The sequence below is a fragment of the Typopeltis vanoorti genome, chromosome 21 (genome assembly GCF_054136105.1).
Source record: "Typopeltis vanoorti isolate ZY-2024b chromosome 21, IOZ_Tvanoo_1.0, whole genome shotgun sequence".
Taxonomy (NCBI): Eukaryota; Metazoa; Arthropoda; class Arachnida; order Uropygi; family Thelyphonidae; genus Typopeltis; species Typopeltis vanoorti.
In genome coordinates, this window is record NC_143569.1 from 11707318 (window position 1) to 11729628 (window position 22311).

Here is a 22311-nt window from a genome sequence, read left to right on the forward strand (position 1 = left end):
TCTCGGGTCTGGGTTAGTCCCGAGCGGGTGGAAGGAGTGGAAAATAGTTCCACTGCATAAAGGTGGTTCCAAGAATGCTGTTGTAAATTACTGACCGATTAGCATATCAGGAATCATTGTCAAGGTCTTAGAGAAATTAGTCAAGAAAAGAATACAGGATTGGATAGATGAAAATGGGATATTGTATGGGGGACATGGTTTTGTGAAGGGTAGATCATGCCTCAGTAACTTGCTCACGTTTTATAACACAGTGACGGCTGAACTGGATAGGAGTAGTGGGTTTACAGTGATACTACTGGACCTTGCCAAGGCCTTTGATAGGATACCACATGGAACCCTAATCAGTAAACTGGAGCAGATGGGGATGGATATAATTTTGGTGAGATGGATAGGAGGGTGGTTGAAGAAGAGATACCAGAGAGTGGTTTATTCAGGAGTGGAGTCAAAAAGACATCTTGTGGCTAGTGGAGTGCTGCAGGGCTCTGTTCTTGGACCACTGCTTTTCAATTTGTTCATCAATGATACTGGAAAGGATTTGAGAGGAAGTGTTCACTTGTTTGCTGATGATGCAAAGTTGGGTAGAGCAATTGTGAGTGCACAGGATGTCAAAATTTTACAGGATGATTTGGATAGTTTGGAGGACTGGGCTAGGAAAAATGGATGTCAGTTTAATTGGCAAAGTGTAAGGTTATGCACTTTGGGTTGAAAAGAATAGCAGCAGTATATCGCATTGGTGGAACCATACTCCAGGAGATTGATGAGGCCAGGGATTTGGGAGTGCTGGTGGATAGGGAGTTGAAGTTTAGGGGGGCACATTGCAAAAGTGACTAAAACAGCTCACCAAATCACTTGGCTTCTGAAAAATACTTTAACATGCAGAGACAAACAAGTTGTTGTTCCTCTGTATCGAGCCTTGATAAGACCCATCTGGACTTCTGTGCCCAGTTATGGGCACCAGGATTTCTTCGTGATGGGGAGGAAGTGGAGAGGGTCCAGAGACGAGTGACCAAGATGATAGCAGGTCTGTGGAATGAACCTTATGAGAATAGGTTGAAGATTTGTGGGTTGCAGAAATTGGACGATAGGCGAAGGAGGGGTGATATGATTGAGACATTCAAATTACTGAAGGGTTTTTATAAGATTGATCCAGAAGATATTTTTGAAAATATGACTGGTAATGGGAGGACTAGGGGTCATGCATGGAAGCTGGGCAAGAGTGTGGTTGACAAGGGTGTTAGAGCTAGGTTTTTTACTTGGAGAGTGGTGAATGAGTGGAATAAGCTTCCAGAGTCTGTTGTGGGTGCTACGACCGTGAATGAGTTCAAGGCAAGATATGATAGATACTGTGCAAATGTTGAATAGTTGTTTCAGACATGATGTTAGGGCCTCCCTCGATGAGTTTGTCGACTCCTTGGAGTTTCCCGGAACAACAACAATAATAATAATAATAACATTCCACTTTCTTTATATTGTGATTAACAAATAATTATCAATCACAACATGAAAAGACCAGTAAGATTAATGATCTATCTCTGATTGAATTATTTGCTAACATGCAGTCATTTTGTTTCCACTGCATGCATAATCTACAAGTTTCTATGGTCAATGTTTATCATCACTTGCATCTAGCTATTAAAGAATATTAGATTTAGATATTGACTCTGAATAACTGAATTAGAGTATTTCAGGTATATTATTAAAACAGGAACCTGCTGTCCTCATTAATAAAGGATTAAGAGCCATTGTTTGGCAAAGAAATCTCTTCAAATTACCTAGAATTAGTGCTACTGTCAAAAGTCTGGGAGAGAGGGTTTGCTGCTTGAAAGGATACCAGTATAGCCAGCAAACATTCATTACAGTAATAAATTATAAGAAACATCCTGGCTTTACATATCTCTTTAAATCGAATTTTTCAAATTGGCCAAGGGCACCTGTGAAAGATTTGCCTTGCCTTTCTCTTATAAAATTTGCAAGTACTTTCAAAAGCACACAATAATAGAAGTCACACCACATCAAATTTAAGTTTCGTTATAATTATATAGCATCTTCATGAAGTCAGAAGACTCATCATGGACACCCAATATCCATACAATAACAATACTTATCACACCTCTCTTTGAACTCATTCATTGACAAAGCACTCAAAGTCACCTCTGGTAATCCACCATTCATAACTGTTCAAGCAAAAACCTGATCCTAACACCCTGCTAACCATACTTTTATAATTTCTAGAAGTGATCCCTTGTTCAATCCCTTCCTACCATGTACTGAAAAGTCTTCAGTGTCAATCTTACAAAATCCCCCTTTAATAACATATGCTTCTATCAAACGTCCTCTTTTTTTTTTTTGCCTATCAGCTAGTTTTTCCAGCTCACAGATCTGCCACACAATCTTTGTCATTTGCCTTTGGATACTCTCACCCACTTCATCCTCATGGAATCTAGATGATCAGATCTGTGTGTAGTATAGATGTGACCTTGTGAAAGCATTATAAACAACATGGAAGAGGATATTGAAAATAATTTAACTTCTGAGATTGTTAGGCTAAAGCAGATTAAAGACAGATGATGAGGGAACTACAGAAATTCAAGCTCCATTTAGCAGAACATAGAAACAATACTGTATTTAGTTGAATATAACTCACACTTTTTCCCCCAAAATTAAAGTTAAAAAATCAAAATATCTGAAACTGATATAACAACATTCACTATTTCTTAAAGTTTTAAACTTTTTAATTTCTTTTTCATAAAGTAAAATCAGGGGTGCAGGATATATGCAAGGGCGAGTTATATTTGGGTAAATATGGTAAAAAGAAGTTCGGCAGTAAAATGGAAAACCAAGCATGGAATCAGGTAAGTTAGTGCATAATAACAAAAACTTGGTAAGTAAAGTTGATTATAAAAGAAGGATGTTATTTGGTATGATGACACTATCATAAAACACGCTATTGATGAGCATGTTATGACATCAAGTTTTCCTGGAGCAAAAATTAAAAATATAACACAAGCAATTCAAAACAGAAAAAATAAGTAAATGAGATTGTAATTGTAGTAGGTACTAATGACTTAACTAACGACATGAAAAGGTTGTTGGAAGAGGCGAGAGTTAAGAGTAAGAAAGTGAAAATAGTAAGTATATTACCTCAATATGATAAAAATGAATTAAGGAGAAGGGCTATGATGGCAAATGATTTAATGCATTGGATATGTAGAGGAATGGATGCAAGTTTTTGGATGTGTGGAGTGAGTTTGAGGGAAGATTGGATTTGTATAAGAGGGACAGCCTACAGTTGAATGTAATGTGGCATCAGGTCTTGAAAAATTATTAACTGATATAAGACCTAACACAGAGTCAGGGAAACTAAATTCTGATGGAAGGAATTGTGAGAATCTGTGTGTAAGAGCGACAATGTTAGATAACTATGGTTATTATTACGGAAATGATTATGAAGAGAGAACAATTCTGTGTTGTTCCAGTTCAGACATATCAAGCATGTGTAATGATTTCTGCATTACACATGCTTGATACAAACATTACACAAACTTGCAGATCTCTGCAAGTTGTCAAACTGTGTCACACAGATAAGTGTACCAAATACAAAGCAGCAAGCAGGTAATTTATTATAATCTGTACACGAATGCTAGAAGTATCAGAAATGAAGGAGTAGAGTTTGTTGCCTTGGTTAATATATTGGGACCTCATAATATAGGCATTAGTGAGACATACTAACTGGTATTGAATGCAAAGGGTGCAGTATTTTTTTAGGAAGAATAGACAGGATAGGAGGGGGCATGCTACTAATGATATCAGATGACTTGAATACAGTTAGAGTTAAGACCTTTGGCTGCAATACTAGTAACAGTTTTTCATGTGGCAGTAAGTCTGAAGCCATCTGGTGTGAGGTGGAGTCTAACAAGATTAAATACATAGTGGGGTATTGCTACAGACCTGGTGGATTGGTTGCTAGTGACGAAGAAATGCATCACCAAATAAATACGATGGGAGTGAAAAGAGCAGCATTAATGAGGGACTTTAATTATCTGAACATTGATTGGGTAGCTATGAAATTGCATAAGAAGAATGAAACTGAATTTATTGAGCTGTTGAGAGACAACTTCAAAAAAGCAGTATGTTACAGAAGGAACTCATGGTTAAAGAGTGTTAAATCTAATTATAATGTCAGAGGTTGGTGAGAGTGATCATGCAGTACTCACTTGGAAAGTGGCTCAGTTTATGAATATTCCATTCAAAAAAAGTTATATGCTAAACTATAAACCAGGAAATTACGACCACCTTAGGGATACATGGGTGTGCCATGGTATGAGTTATTGGATGGGAAGGATATCGACAGTGTGTGGGAAGTGTTTAAAAAATACTTAAATGATGCAATATCAGAATGTGTCCCTTAGAGTTGGAAGAATAGAGTAGGAGTGAAATGGATGTGAAATCTAATTAAGCAAGAGATTAGTAAGAAAATGATGATGTTGTGGAATATTGTGTGCATAAGGATGATGTCAGCAGGCCAGAAGAGTTACAAGTATTGTACAGAAAGCTAAGTCCAAGTATGCAAAGAAGCTGGCTTTGCAAGTTAAAGTAAACCCAAAAGAATTCTATCTTTATGCTGCAAGTAAAAGAAAGAATTAATTTGAAAGAATAATTCTACTGAATGCAGATGGTATGCAAGTGACTGATGCAGAAGTGATTGTCCAACTAATGAGCAGCCATTCTGTTAAAAGCTATGAACCTGGTATATGCAACACTGAACTCATCGCTACCTCTTCACTGTATGAGGAAACACATGTGAAAGAGGAATTACTAGAGCTGTTGCACAAATTGAATAAGAATTCTGCAATAGGAACTGATGAGATATCAGCACAGATGCTAAAGGCATGTTCAGCTGAACTGGCTATTCCCCTTGATCAGGGTACAGTTTGTCTCAGAACAGGGAAGAATCCACAGGAATGGAAAGAATATATGGTAATCGCGTTGCACAAGGACTCTATCTCATAATCAGATGAACCCAAATGAAATGCCTTTTACATTCCTGTCCTCCTGATGTACTTCTATTCTTCTTTGACTTCAATTTCTTCTGCTATCATTAGCAAAATCCCCTCCTTCCACTCAGTTCCCCTCTATCCTTCTGAAAATACCATATCCCTTGCATTTTATCCTTATGATTACACATCCTCAGTCAACTAAGTTTTACTAATGCTTATAACCTTTGGCCAAGTTGAGCTAACCAATGCCAAAACCTCATATTCCTGATTCCAAATACTTCTGGCATTAATATAAATATACTGCAATAACTTCCCTTCATCATGCAATCTCCCTTACATCTTGTGCTGATTATCCTACTAAAGTTAATAACCTAAGGTGCTACATTCGGCAATATGTGATCACTCTCCCACTTACTCACCTAAAAGTTGCTAGCCCAAAACTCACCTGCATCCCCACATTCTAGTTTTCCTGACTTGTGCACTTTCACTGACTCCTGACTGGGATTCCATTCAAATGCAAACCATATGCCTTATGTAAGTCCATAAAATTAATTCCACACAACCACAAACTTCATACCATTCCTCCTTCACAAACCTGTACACTGATTCATTTGCAATCGAAGCTGTTTATCTCAGCTTGCCTCTCTCATGCCATGGTAGCAGACTCGCAACTTTTGCTTTCTCATTCTTGTTACAAACCATACACTCATAGCCTGTCAGATCATCTCTTTCACTAACATCTTTAATCTTGGTTCCAGGGAAATGTAACTTCGTTACACAACTCATCTCTCATACACCATATAAAATTCGCTCCATCTTCACTCCCCATCCCCATTTTTGTTTTTTCATACTTTGCTTTCTCTCCCCTCACATCTCCATGTTTTTTCACTTCCATGTCATACCACACACCAGGCATTTCTCCACCCCATCTCACATTTTTGGAGAATACACGAGTGTTTCTTTCTGTTATCTGGTCATTTTCTACATTTACCATCATTTCATTCTTGCTGTCACTCTTACCGCATGCATGCTCACCACCAACTTCACCATTCACTGCACTTTCTTGCATTCCATTGTTCAAATCATCACTATCATTCTTCTTATTCTCCCCACACTTCTGGCATTCACTCTCAAAACACTTCTTAACAACGGGCACTAGCTTCATTCTCTTTCTACAAATCTTTCATTCTATAAGTGAATTCACTTCACACACACTGCAGTGAACAAAATTATAGATGCGTACAATGTTCTATGCATCAGTGCCATGACATACAATACAAGATAAAAAAAAATGAAAGCATTTAAAACCATACAAATGAGTAAACAATCTTTACAAGCAAAGCAAACGATAAAATTAATCCAGGAAAAACGAATCAATTATGGCTAAAAAAACCCATTATTTTTTGGGACACCAAGTAACTAGTTAAGCATTGCAAAGTAAGCAAAATGGCTTAATCTTATGTGCTTAAAGACCAAAGACCAGTCTGTCCTTATTAAGGGGAGCGCTAACCTTCTCTCCTATCATACAACATATTAAGGCATCAAAGCAGCGCTTGTAATCTCACCTCACTGTACATGTTGCAAGAGACAGAATAATAGTGTTGGTAATGTTCAAAAGGCAAGTTCAAGTGATATCTCTGAAGAGATGACAAACTTTCCCATATTCTGCTATCCATTTTTCTCCAATTATCCAATAACAAGCAAGTCAGTTGAATTTGCACATTATTAAGATTACATTGTTCATATTTTGGCAAAGCTATATATACTATCTTAAGAAATTTGTTCTAAAGTGAAGTTATTAATTATTGAACAATCATTATTTCAAAGTTCAAATTATATTGCAATTATATTTATTAACTGAAATGTAATGAATAACTATTTGATGAAATAGCACCTTTCACTACTTACAAGTAGCTGTATTTAAACTATTGGGAAACGATTTATCAGTTCTTTCTCTTATAAACTTCCACTGATTATCTTCATATTTGCATTCTATAATCTTCATATCCAATTGTTTTAATGCTTTTGTAAGCTGAAATTTATATAAATATATTACATTATATATATATATATATATATATATATACACACACACACACACCTAATTCTCCATTTACACAGTAGATTGGTTCCAGAAAAAAACGTGTAAAAAAATACAGTGCATAAGAAAAAAACAGAAGAATTGTTCCAGATGTGAAAAGCTGATACGAACAATAAGTTATTTTCAAACAAAACATATGAAAATCATTGAATAAAACTCTATTTAATTTTAATGGAATATTTTTTTTTTACATACTTATTTAAAGTATATACATATGTATCTTTCTAAAAGAAAATAGTGTGTCACTAATAAAACAGACATTCGAAAATGCCCAAATAAATACACCTGCGCATATGGTTATTAGTTAAATTTTATTCTCCATAACTTTCTGACAGAGCCACATTCTTTTGTGTGAGACTGAAATTAAATCACTTCCATCACTTGAAACACTTTGGCTGTCCTGTTCGTACTGCAATGGCGAAACGTTTTCTTCAGTAAAAGGAACTAAATTAGCAGTAATTTCCAATAATCATTGAGGTCCTGTTTTGACGAGACCTTGGTATAATTCTTCATTCAGTATTCAGATCATGTGTAAGAAAATGACTTTGCAATTTACTAGACATTTGAAACCCTTCTCTGCCAACTGCATGTGCTAATCTGATGATATTGGAATATTCAGTTGTATGCAAAGGTGCAGGGTTTTTCTTTTTCGCACAATAAAGGTCGAAACTGGTCTGGGTAGTGGCCTTTCCCTCAATGCACAGCATTATACATGTCTGCAAGGACGTGTGCTTTGCATGGTGAGAGATACTGAGACAAGGAGTGATGAAAGCTTGGTCCACCTTTGCTCTGAGTTGCAACAGTTGCACCACCTTGCTACAGTCCTGAAAATATTTTCAGGCGCAAACTTTGTTTGCTCACACTTGGATCAAGGATTAAACTAAATTTATTAGTCTAACCAAGAGTAAAATAAACTTCCAACTTCCAAAATAATATTAAATCACATACGCTTACCTTTTAAAAATGTATTTTTCCATTTAAATTGTTTCGATATACATTTAAAATTCACACTTCACTCAGTGACTCACTTAGACACAGAGGGCAAACTAACCGTCACTATTCACAAATCAGAAAAAGATAAACCAAAAACAGGAACAAGTGTTTTATTGCTGCAATAACACTTGTTCTATGGCAACCCCACCGTGGGCAACCCATAATAAAATTTTAAGACAAACAAAGCATCCCAGGGTGTAAGATTACATATCTCAATAAATTTTACGATTATAATTTGTAGAATTTTAATCGATCCTGGGGGGAGATTCCCCCCCCCCCAGACACCCATGACCGTATGATTGCATTTTTATAGATGTATGAAAGTTTTGAGAGGGCATAGCGCATCAGCACTCATCTTAATTGGTCCAATGCAATTAATTGCAGGATAACTTTGAATACTTCTGCGTAAAGTGAGGGAACAATCTGTTTTAGGATTTATTAGAAAACAACAATGAAGGAGAATGCTATATTTACTATTACGGGCAACTCCAGGGAGTCCTTAGACTCATCGAGGGAGGGCATAAACATCATGTCCACACAACTATATGACATTCTCACATTATCTATCATACCTTGCTTTGAACTCACTCACCGTTATAGCACCCACAACAGACTCTGGCAGCTTATTCCACTCATTTACCACTCTAAAAATAAAGAACCCAGCTCTAACACCCCAGCTAACCACACTCTTGTCCAGCTTCCATAGGTGTCCCCTAGTTCTCCCACCACCACCAGTCCTAATCTCAAAAATATCCTCTGAATTAATCCTATAGAAACCCTTTAGCAATTTGAAAGTCTCATTCATATCTTTCCCCTTTTCCACCTATCAACCAATTTCTGCAACCCACAAATCTTCGACCTGTTCTCATATGGTTCATTCCATAGACCTGCTATGATCTTAGTCACTTGCCGCTGGATCCTCTCCACCTCCTCTCCCCCTCAAGAAGGAACCTAGGTGACCAAATCCGGGCACAGTAGTCGTGATGATGTCTTATCAAGGCTTGGTACAGAGGTACAATAACTTGCTTGTCTCTGCTCGTCAAGGTATTTTTCAACAACCAAGTGAGTCGATGAGCTGATTTAGCTACTTTTGCAATGTGCCCCCTAAACTTCATCTCCCTAACCACCAACACTCCCAAGTCCCTGGCCTCATCAATCTCCTGGAGTACATTTCCACCAATGTGGTATACTGCTGCTAATCTTTTCACCCCAAAATGCATAACCTTACATTTTGTCACATTAAATTGACATCCATTCTCCTTAGCCCAGAACTCCAATCTATCCAAGTTGTCCTGCAAGATTTTGACATCTTCTGCATTCACTATTGCCCTACTCAACTTTGCATCATCAGCGAACAAATGAACTGCTCTTCTTAGATCCTTCCCTATATCGTTAATGTACAAATTAAACAGCAGTGGTCCAAGAAAAGAACCCTGTGGCACACCAGTAGTCATAGGCCATCTTTTGGACTCTACTCCTGAATAAACTACTCTCTGATATCTCTCTATCAACCACCCACCTATCCATCTCACCAACTCTATATCCATTTTGTAGTTTACGGATTAGAATTCCATGTGGTATCCTGTCAAATGCCCTAGCCAGGTCCAGCAGTATCACTGTAAACCCATTACCCTTATCCAGTTCAGCCGTCACTGTGTTATAAAACTTGAGCAAGTTACTGAGGCATGATCTACCTTTCACAAAGCCATGCTGTGCCCTGTACAGTATCTCATTTTCATCAATTCATTCCTGTATTTTTCCCTTGACTACTTTCTCCAAGACCTTGACAATGACTCCTGATATGCTGATTGGTCGGTAATTTGCAACCGTAGTATTGGATCCTCCTTTATGCAGTGGAACTATTTTCCCCTCTTTCCACAACTTCGGGACTAAACCAGACCCGAGACTCAGATTAAGCAACATGGTCAAGGGCGCTGATAATTATTTAGCTGCTTTACGCAAGACCCGTGCTAGTATACCATCCAATCCCACATATATATATTCACATTAAGGTTCCGTAATAGACTATTCACCTCCACTTCATTCATCACAATTCCCATAAAAACTAATGGTTCCTTCATTTTTTCAATGTCACCACCTGGATGATATACTTTTGCAAAGTGCTCGCTCAGTAACTCCACTATATCGACTGATTCAGTGACCTCCTTACCATCGTCATTCCTTAAAATCATTTTGCTGTGTACAGTTTTTTTTTTTTTTTTGCTTGCAGCATATTTAAAGAACTGTTTGGGATTCTCTTTAGTTTGCATAGCTAGTTTCCTTTCATAATCCGCTTTTGCTTTTTTTACCACACTCGTTACCCTTCTAGCCTGCACTTTATACCGTTCATGTGCCTGCAGGTCACCTCTTTCTTTAAATTCCCTCCACAGTTGTTTCTTTTTTTGCAGCTCAAGCTTAATGGTGTTATTCATCCATTTAACCCCTACTTGTTTTACTATTCGGACCCTAGGTATACAATCAGCCATAACCTCCTGTAAGTGCTACTTGACCACTTCTCATGCTCTATCGACATGCAGATGTACATGCCATGGCACTGATTCAAGCAATCAGTGGTCATATTCATTATAGTCAAATTCTCAGATGCTATCACCAGGTCAAGCACGCTCACACCACTAGTATTTTCAATTACATGCTGTCTCAGATAGTTATCCCTTAATAACTGAATAAAATTCAATTCCTTCCTCCCATGTGTCTTCTCCTCCTTCCAATCAATGTTACCATAGTTGAAATCCCCCATAATAATTACCCTTCTTCCACTCAATTCTTCTATTTGCTTATGCATACTATCTCCACCATCTATTTCATCACCTAGTCTACAGTAGCACCCAACTGTATATTTTTTTCTGCCAGTCTCAATCTCGCCCCAAATAGCCTCAAATGAGCTCTTTTCACTATCCTGCGATACAACTTCAATTCTCCTTGGCTGCAGTTCATCAGCTATCATCAATAACACTCCTCCCCCCATTTTATTCTCTCTGTCCCTCCTAAACACACTATAATAACCTACACATTCTATCCCACTAACTATATCATCTTCCGTCAGCCATGTTTCACTAATGCCAATAACCTGTGGCCAGGAACAGCCAATCAAGGCCAAAAATTTTTCCCTCTTGTTCCTAATACTCCTGGCATTAGTATACATGAAATGCAGTGGTCCCTTTGTCCCACCCCTATCTTGATGCGTTATTCTAGCTATCCCATTCCGATTTTTTGTACTTAGCATTGGCTCGGGTACATTATATACATTCTTACACTCAACTGTCTCACTGATGTCTGCATATCCACTCCCCTCCCCCTCCTTGGTAGTTCTAGTTTCCCTGGTTCTGCACATCCATTTTCACTTCATTCAGCAACACTTTTTCCAGTCTCCACACACCAAATCCACTCAAATGCAAGTGATCCATCTTGTATAAATCCTTTCGTCCATCAAACTCATACCACACAACACACCGTCTGCATAATCTGTGCATAATGCCATTTGCGATTATGGCCCTCCTTCTAAACTCCTCTCTGTCATACCGCGGCAACAGACTCACCATTCGAACTCTGTCACTCTTTTCTTTCGCTACCGTTAACAATACTTTCAAGTCCTCTCTCTCATAAAAAATTTATCTCCTTTCAATTCATTCGTACCCAACCACAACTATCAATTCTTTCACCCTCTGTTTTTGCGCTCGAATACTCTCACTTACATACTTAAATTTCACACCGGGTAAGTACGATTTAGTTAAACTCCCATCTATGGGAGTTTAACTAAATCACTCCTCTTAATAACGAGTCACCATACAACATTCTTTCCTTCATTCCAGAAACTCTCCAACTCTTACGGCCATTTTTCCTTTTAAACACTCGTTTATTTACGTTAGCCAAATCACTCTGGAAAGAGTTTTGCAGGTACTCTAATTGCTGCTGCACATTTTGTATCACTGCACGCAACCTAGCAATCTCACTCCCTACAAATAATTCCTCATTTTTTTCATCATTTAAATCATTTTCTCTCTCTATATAGTTGCTTTCACTCTTTCTTTGATCACCGCTCTCATTGCCATCTTGTACAACATCGCAATTCCCTATCAAGCCATTATTTTCACTCACATTCTGGCTTTCTTCAACCATAACTATCTCATGACCTGACACATACTTCAACTCCTCACCTTGCTTACACTTTCTGCACATTCTCCCACCACTATCACTTTCAATCCAAACTCCAGCCTCCTTCGGGAATGCATACATCCCACACAAATCACATTGGACAAACTCCTTCACATTACAGTTTTTGAACAAAGGCATCGTATTTTTGGACGCCATTATCTTACGTCGCATCGGCGCCATGTGCTATTCTATGAAACGTATCGTTAAAATACTAAATTAAATAAAACGGAATTCACACCAAAATCACACAGACACAACAAGCTACCAAAATTAGACAATATTACATTATGATTTAAACCTATATTCCAATCTTCACTCAAAATTATACTTAGCATTTGGGAGCTCTCCGAAAACACTACACACCGTGTAGCCCTCTATTTGGTTGGTATATTTGAAATACTCAAAGATGAAAATATGTGAACCATCATTAATAAGACATGTAAGAATAGGAAAGAATAAGTGTGAGTAGAAACACTTTCATTAATGGTACAAGAATTATTAATAATTACCATTTGTGATGTGTGTGTCCTATAAGTTGCTGGGTAGAGCGAATAGTACGATCCTATAAAGTCTAAACATGAATAAGTGAATTTATGATGGCATAATTAAAAAAAAAAAAAAAAACTTATGAAGAAAGAGAGTGAGTATTGCAGGAATAAATATGGTTTGATGGAGCAGCAAATCATCTCGTAAAATTTGTTGCATATGTATGCGTATTTCTTTGGTTTGTGTATATTTCGCTCCGTTTTCCAAGAATTTTATTTTGTTTACTGAGACTCAGTATACATAACATCAGATCATTATCAGAATTATCCACACCTTTGGGAATCCTACATTAATTAATTTTTTTTTTTTTTTTTTTTTTTTTTAAGCATCAGCGGTTCTTCTGTCTTATCAATCTCATATATACTGGTATTTTGTTGTAGATCAACAACGTCTTATAGTACACAGAACATTCATTTTTATTCAGGAATAGATATATTTTACTGTCTGTTCTTTCCGAAGACTAAAATAAAAATGTCTCTATATACTGTTAAAAAAACTTTGTAACCTCAACAGATACTATACTGCACAAGCAAAAGAAAAAACAATTAGCTTTTTTCTCCTAACATTCACTTTCAAATTTTCAGTTTCAGAAAACGTGTAACAGCTGTTTGTAATACAGCCTTTGGATACAGGAAGCGCTCAACTGATGGCAAGTGACAACATTCAATTGGATTGGTTGACACAATAACCAATCACAGATGCTAAGTGCTGGGTGAGCTCAAATTGTTAGCTCACCTAGCCACGTCTTCTCAGCCATTTAAAAATACTAAAAAGCTAAGAATTTGACCCACTACACTCTCTTTACATCTTTTCGAAGGGCTCAAAGTGTATGCATTTTGAAAGCACATCTGGGCTATCAATGTGAATGTGATGCAATGTTTATGCATCAAAAAGTGCCCTCTTCATGAAGCACTAATGCTTTACCCTCCTGAAGAGGACAATGAAGCTTCAGTATATTCAATTTTAAGTCTGCAAACAATTGGGGGGGGGTCATTAACGGGAATAAATGCAAAAATATAATATCGGTGATACTGATATTTCGTGGATGAGCACCACACACCTAGCACACCCGGAATATTCGCCCCTGTTGTAGACATATTGTTAAATTGACATAGTGTTTAAAAATGGTGCAAGGACAGCAAATGTTATACTGTGCCATATTAAAGATTATAGAGGTACACAAGGTAAGACAATCACAAACATCCATGTCCACAGGATTCAAACCTACAACCTGTTGGTTGAAGAGTGGGTATGCTAACCACGCAGCCAACCAGGCCGGCAACCTGGCAGAACAATGGAGCAGCATCAAAAGCAAAGGATAATGTACAATCTGGAAATGAGAAGCTTTAACTGATTACACAAATGAAAAAAATTAACATGAAATTTCCAATAAAAATCCTCCAGAAATGGAGGTTAACAGGATGAAATTTATGGTGGGGAGTGTTATTACAGATTAAAAGGAATTATTAGACAATTGACTAAGGAGTTCGAGCAAGTTGAGAAATGTTTACAAAAACTGCGACAGGATAAGAAACATCAGGGAAATACTAAGAAGCAGGAAAGTGCAAAAGTTAGTAAGTTAAATAAATGTAAGAAAAATGAAGTAATATGGTACGGTGATTCACTAATTAAATTCTTGCTTGATGAGAGTCACTGCTTTGTGCTTCCTGTGAGCTAAAATAAAGTATGTGACTAATGAATAGAGAAACATCAAAAACAAAAACATTACAGTGTTTATATGCACAAATGACTTAAGTAGTGATAAATATAGTATGAGGGAGTATAGGAAAATCTTGCTGAAAAGTGAGAAAGTGAAAATTGTGTGGAATAAGTCTGATGGTAGAAAAGAACTTGTATAAGAGAAATAATGACCCACACTTGAATGGATTTGGCATTAGGAGCCTTGAGGCTCCTAATTTATTGGAGAAAGATATAATGAAGCAATTCAGGAAAACTACATCATCTTGAGAGGAACAGCAACAATTTGTGTGTAGGTTTAGCTGAAGTATGCAAAGATGATAATGAAACAAATGTCAATGAGCATGGTTATAAATCTTCAGGGACGGGATGGACCTACACACTTTGGGTTTATACTTTTTGAGTGTGTGCCTAGGAAATGAAAAGAGAAATTGCCCAATTGGACCAAGAAGACTGCAGATGTAAAAACCCAGGAGGTAACTTGTTATATGTTTATACACAAATGTCATGAGCATCAGTGAATATGCTGTAGCCTAAGATTGTTGGAATTAGTGGAACCCGGCTCTCATTCAGATATAGTAACTGGAATCATGTGTAAAGATATGATATTTTAAGGAAAGATAGAAGAAATAGGAGAGATGGTATTATTAATGATTTCAAATGATCTGAATCCAGTTTGGGTAGAAAATCATGAAAACAATAATATCCCATGAATGAAGGAATTAATTTGAGGCCATCTGGTGAGAAATGGAGGCTGACAGGATGAAATATATAGTGGGGAAAGGGGTTGGCACAGACCTGGAAGTTCAATTGCTGACAAAGAAATGCATTGACAAATTATCTTAATGGATACTAAATGAGTATACCTTATAGGTTACTTAATTATCCAATCATTGATTAGGTAACAGAGAAAACTTATGATAAGAATGAAGGAGAATTTGAGACTTTATCAAGCAGCATGTGAAAGAAGTAACTAAAAGCCAAAGAGTGTTAGATTGATCATAGCATCAGAATGGGTTTTAGTTAAGGATGCGACTGTTTTGCTGCCAGTTTGGTCAGTGATCACGCCAGGTCATACTGACCTGGGAGTAACTAAGTAATGGATGCTCTGATTAGAAGAGGTTACATGCCAAACTGCAAAGCTAGAAATTATGAAAAACTCAAGAGAATACTATGTTCGTACATTGGCATTAGTTACTGAATGGGAAACATAAGCAACACATGGGAAACTTTGAAAAGATTCTTAAATAATGCAGCATCTAAATGTGTTTCTCAAGTTTAAAGAACAAATAGGACAAAAGTGAAATGGATGTGTAACCTTATTAAGCAAGAGATCCATAAAAAGAGAGTGACATGGAAGGAATATCATGAGAATAAGGATGAGAGAAGTTATTATTCCTGACACCTCCAAGGAGTCCGAAGACTCATCGCGGGAGGACACCTACAACTGTCTGAAATATATAAAGCACAGGCCAGAAATGTTATGTATGGAAAGCTAAGTTGGAATATGAAAAGAAACTGGTTGTGCATACTAAAAGTGATCAAAAAGAATTTTATCATTATGCAGAAAGTAAAAGAAATAATGAATGCAGAAGAATACTTTACTGAATGCAGATAGTAAGCTTGTGCCAGAAGTAGATGTAATTGTTCAAATAATGAGTTCTCACTTTGATAAGATCTAGCAACCTGATGTATGAAGCGATACCACTTCACTGGATGAAAAGACAGAGGTGTAAGAAAAGAGATTCTATAGCTGTTGCATAACCTAGATAAAAATTTGGTAATAAGGACAGATACCACATCTAACAAGTTTGATGTGGTATCTGGGATACCAGATACCACATCAAATTATTATACATGCTTGTATAATAATTTGAGTCTCAGATCAGAAAAGATCCCATAAGAATGTATGACAATTCCATTACGCAGGGAAGGGGGGAGAGCACAGACTGATATGTCTAACTACTGACCATCAATGGCGCTAGTGTGAAGACCACACTGGGGGCTTTAAGTAGACAAAAAAGTTCCATGTTTGTTCTCTATAGCAGGTTTTCTACCTTATGTTAAAATAAAAAAAGTAACAAAAATGATAAAATTCATAGGATTTTGTTGAATCCTGCCCCCCTCTGCCCATTGTAATCATTACTGACAGTCTCTTTGACCAAACGAAGTTCATTTTTTGAGGGTAATATTCGTCATGTTCATTGGAGCAGATGAACGAGCAGTGATGCTAAAGCCGAATAGAATGAAAAATGAATTATTACCATCACATCAAACCTTCATGGAGTCATGTGACACATTATGGGAGATCCACTTAGCTACCACCATATTCATCATATAGTACACAACCTTAAACTCCCAGCATTCATAATGAAAAGTGAATTATTATCAACACATCAAACCTTCCCATGTCATCACACATAGTATATCAGTCCACCCATGATGTACTATAGGTTTATGACCTTTCATGGGAAGGAAACACAAAAAAAAAGTTGTATTACAGTTGTCGTGACGTTCTATTTTCATGTTATGTTCTAAATCCGCCATCTTGGTTCAAGTCACTCTTATCAATATAACACTTAATCGCAAATTGATCACCGATCCAAAAGTAGAGAAATTTATAATTATACTGCGCCACTCTATTTTTAGATTAGGCTATATGAAATAGTAGGATCAATTCTTAATTAAGTTAGCAGTCTTCTCATTAGGCCGAATTATTTATTATTCTACTTGGGGCACCTGCAAGATTCGAATATTTATGAACGGTGCAATAAAAAGGAATTCAGGCAAACACAATATTTAGATTAACAAAATAAAACATTTAATATATGATATATATAACAAATACAAGAATTCTGCTTTAAAATGAAACAATGCAATTAACTTAATACATCTTGCTAAGTGACTCATGCCAATTCAATGTTCTAAACTTTCACATACAATTCACAGCTTTAAAATCACAAGCTTTCTTAACTCAAGTTAATAAAACAAAACTTCTTATTTAATCAGTCTCCACATATCCATCAGCGGTACTTAATGTTTAAATTCATAGGAAGCACTAATCAAGGTAGACAATATTCCAAGCAATCTTGTTTCGGACCTTGAACTTCGAAGATATGTTAATGTTAGAATAAACAGACAAATATGACTACTCTTACCAGATACAATCTTCAATACATCAATTAATTGCGAGCACACTTATGAATTAACTTATTTACGTTAGCGGAACACATTAATAAAAATTCTACAACGATTTAACTGAACTACTGTTAATTGCGCTTCACTACTCAGAAAAAAACACATCAATAAGGCACTGATATCTTTCCTTGTTTACTTTTCTCAAACTAGTTAATTTCAATATAATTCTTCTCAGGGCAACATAGAATTAAGACGTAATCCTAGACTAACTGGAACTAATCAGAATTTTTGCATTGAATGTCCAGTTCTTTATTTATCCGGTTACGGCATTAATCTTCCTTTACAACACAGCTGACTTCACTTACAGCTAAGTATATGATTCACTATGTTTTGGCTCACTTCTAAACACTATTCTCATGAATTTCTGCCCTAGAGAACTTATAATTTTCTTCCACTTCCTTTGCTTGTATCCTACCTTCTTTCCCGCTCCGCAAAAACTTCCTCTCTCTTCTCTAATTAAAAATCTTATATTATTTTTCTTCACCTTTCAGTCCGAAGGTCACGCTCTCTTCGACTCGTGCTTGTTTATTTCATGCGTCTCCATGACAACAAATGAACGCAAACATTTCGCTAATGTAATACAATGCTCTACTACTACATGAGTGATTACATAACGTTAAATTTTCACAAATAAGAATAAACAGAATATTTGAGCTACTTGATCAGATCTTTCATTACGTATACAATTATTTATAATACACCTTTCGTTACTTTACATATATATTTTAGTTATCATAAATTTCTACACATATTATTATTTAATAAATTAATAGTAGGTTAAGTTTAGAATAAATATTTAAATAGTAATCCTTAATTAAGGAACAATAAATAATTCTTATACAAATTATGATTAATATATAATAAACAATGTTAAATGTGAATGAAAAAAATTAAATTACACAACATAGTTTCATTCACAATTTAACACAGTTCAAGATTTGTGAGAGGAACTAAATAGCTTTTAGATTCCATCTGCTATTTGGATGATATAGAGAAAATTGACTATTTCTATGAATCACTATTCAAGTTTGTTATTTCTGCTTAACGAGTAACTAAGGCATCACTGTCAATAAGCTTATGGTATGGTACCCAATTTACCACTTGTCTGAAGAGCATGAATATATGCTCTAATCAAAAATAATATTGATCCACACACAAAAATGGATCTATATTAGTTTGCATTCAACCAAAGGAGGGAAAAGTATTATTAATTATACTAAAAGAATATCTGTTGAGAGCAAACACTTAAGAATAGGACAAAATATATAGTATGGCACTGTTACAGGCTTTGAGGAGTGCAGAAAAAGATGTGAAATTTGTTGATTAATTAACTCAGTCTGTAAATGATATAGCTATTCTATCTCGAGTTGTGGAGTGACAATGTTGTTCTGATGAAGGAGATGACAGAGATGGCTAGGCAAGTTTTTAAAAATTTTTTTTTTTTTAATATCGGACCCACACACAAAAGGTCACAATACCTATAGCAAATCAATGCCATGTGTGGGCAAGAAGATAAGATAAAGGAAGGAATCTGTTTATATTTTTTTGAACAACTAAAGGCGTATTCTTTGGGGAAGGCAGAGTGGGAGAGACTGTTCCAAAGACAGAAATAGGAATGAGAAGAGGCAGTGAAGTTGGTTCAGTGGGTTTCAAGATGGACTGTAAAAGGGTGTTGGTTAGCAGTAGCTCTTGTTCTAATGACTTTGGAGGAGGGTGGAGAAATAATAGTAGCCAATTTAGCAGAGTACTATCCATGTAAGTATCTGTGAGAGAGGGATCAATAATTAACCAGACTGTCCTCTTCTGGATAGAAGTGAGCAATCTTAGAGAGGATTTTGGTGCACTATTCCAAATATGGGATTAATATTCCATGGTTGGGTGGATTTGGGATTTGTATAGAGTTAACAACTGTGAAGTAGCATCTTGTGCAAAAATGTACACCAAGGCTTTTGGCCGCTCAGAAGTTAGGTTGAAATGTGTTTCTGCCTGGAAAAGTAAGAGGGTATAGGTAAGAAGTCCAAGAAGGGAAATATGATTGTGTTTTGATATGTGGGTAATGCTAAAAGTAAGAGAGGGATGCAAGCTGTTTCTTGTGAGAGATCACACAGGACTGAGTTTTGGTGGTATTGAAGTCTAAGGTTCTTCTTTATTCACTGAGATATAGCTAGGAGATTGGAGTTCAGGATATTGGTTGTGGTGGATCTTGAGGATTCTAATACTTGAGCACTACAAGGTTTGGAGTGTACTGTCATCAGCAAAGTTACAGATAGGATTGGAAGTCTGTGAGAGAAAAAATGGAACCCTGGGATACTCCTGCATTGGTGAGGAAATCTGAGGAGATGAAACCATCCACCATCACATAGTGAGCAATCAGTGAGAAAGTTGGCATGGCAATCCAGCTGCAGAGTGTTCAGGGGACCATGAGACAGCAGTTTGCTAAGTAGTCCCCCCCCCCGCGTACCAAACCCGATCTAATGCTTTTGAAATATCGAAAGCAACTATGTGAGTTTCTCTAAATTTTTCCATGACTTGAGTCCAGAGGTGGGTGGTGCAAGCTAGAAGATCGGCTGTAGATCATGAGTGGTGGAATTCCATATTACTAGTCACTAATTACTTGGTAGCTGTCTAGGTGGTTCAGAAGTTGGTTGTCAATGACCTTCTCCATAATTTTATAGAGAACAGAAATGAGAGCAAATGGATGGTAGTTTGCTGGTTGACTTTCATCACCTTTCTGTGGAAATGCACTGGATATGGGCCTGTTTCCATGCTATCGGGTAGATGCCAGTTGAATAGGACAGACTGAAGAGGTGTTAGTTCTGTTGCACAAGTATTTAACAGAATAGGTGGGGGATACTATAAGGACAGATATCTTGTTTGTGTTAAGGTTATTAAGGATTCTTCAGATTTCAATCTACGAGTCATGTTTTAAGTGTGAGTCATTCTATGAGTCACACTTAATTTGGAATCAGTTATTTGGAATGTGACTCATTCTATGAGTCACATTCCAAATAACTGATGTGCACTATTTTGATAGGTAGATACTGCACTCCATTTGGAAGGTCAAAATGAAATGGTATTTGTCAGGAATCTCATTAAAGATCATCTCATAACATGAGGAACATTTATAAGAATATTTAAAATAAAAGTGAGTTAGCTGGTCTCTTATGAAGGCAGCAGTTTCTTTCACAAAACTTGTGAACACACATCCCAAACCATAGGATGCATTAGAAAAAGACCACACTTCTACATAGATCTTTATATAAACATGAACGTTTATATAAAGAAAGTGCTGAAGCCCTATATCACAGACCCAATTTGAACTGTAATTACATTCTTACTATCCCTAAAGTCATCCTAAATTGTGTAAAATAATTTTATATATGTTATCTCATTTTAATGTAACTTCCCCTTTTTTTTTTTCAGATATATTTTAATTTAATTCTATAACACGCTACTGCACGCATATAGGGATTCCATTGTAAGTATGCACCCTAACTGTATATGATTCGTATTGTTTGAACTAACTGCTCTGAAGATGTCCTATGATACATACGACGAAATATTTACTTATTAAATCTTATTACTGTGGCTACGTGTGTATGTTTAGTAAGATAGTAACATCATATTCAATGTTCAAATATTGAATATGATGTTCAAAGTGAGGTTTTGGATAAGCAGGGCTGGAGGCAGCAAATCCAAGTGGCCAAGGCTCAATTTGGGCTGTTGTAGTCATAGGAAGAAGAATTTTTGGTCACCAAGGCACCTTCATGAGCACTGAAAGAAAACAAAGCAGGTGGGGGGGGGGGGGGTCTTCAACCTTTCAGATAGTGCAGCCCGCATTAAAAATTTCAATGAAGCCAGCAGGCCACTAAGCTATATTGTGGTATTTAGAATTGTAAGATGCTTTCCACATTCACAAGGAACACTGTGCATTTCATACATTACATAAAATCCTATAAAAAAAAACAAATTCAGCTTTAAGAGCGTAGGTAGGATCCAGGTTCATGATAAGTAAATACAATCAATACTTGAAAAAAGATAATTTAATGAAGAAAACATTCATTTTTTTTTACAATGTCAATGGGCAACTTGGCAATTTGTTTTTCCTTGATCAGTTTGTCGATGTTGGCATCAATGTTGGAAGTTGCTATGTGCAGAGTATTCTCAAGATGTTGGTCCATAATCTGAGTTCTTGTCTTGGACTTCACATGCTTCATTCTGGAGAACTGCTCACAGTATGTGGTTCCTAACAAAGTGCACATCTTCAAAGCATGCCAGTGATGATTAGGGAATGCGTCCTCAGCAATGCAGTCTTTGTAAAATGTAAGCAAGGGCATATTGAATAATTTTTCTCTCAAAGAAGAGTTGTTTTGGAGTTCAAGCAGCTCCATTTGTACTGAGCCTGGTATTTCGGCAGCATTGACACTGAATGGTATTGAAAATAAATCTAAAGAAGACTGTTGGTTACGAAAGCCACTAAATCTCTCTTCTAACTCACTTTGCAACACGGCTAATTTTGTAGCATATTCATCAAGAGACGAAACAGTTGGACTCAGCGAGAAGCTGAACGTGAGATAAGTCTTTTTTTTTGCGATTTGTGCCTCC

At 36.6% G+C, this 22311-nt stretch overlaps 1 protein-coding gene and 1 non-coding gene across 6 annotated transcripts in view; both read right to left on the reverse strand.

The window, feature by feature from the left end:
- Positions 1-22311, reverse strand: part of mRNA-cap (RNA guanylyltransferase and 5'-phosphatase mRNA capping enzyme) — a 450753-nt gene that overhangs the window by 19376 nt on the left and 409066 nt on the right. For all 5 annotated transcript variants that reach the window (XM_090411578.1, XM_090411577.1, XM_090411573.1 and 2 more), the window contains one exon: positions 6906-7029. In XM_090411578.1, coding sequence (XP_090267704.1) covers positions 6906-7029 — 124 coding nt within the window. The remainder of the gene's footprint in view (positions 1-6905; positions 7030-22311) is intronic.
- On the reverse strand, positions 6409-6529 carry LOC150094623 (U6atac minor spliceosomal RNA). Its single transcript, XR_016550199.1, has one exon. It is a non-coding gene; the product is annotated as a U6atac minor spliceosomal RNA (small nuclear RNA).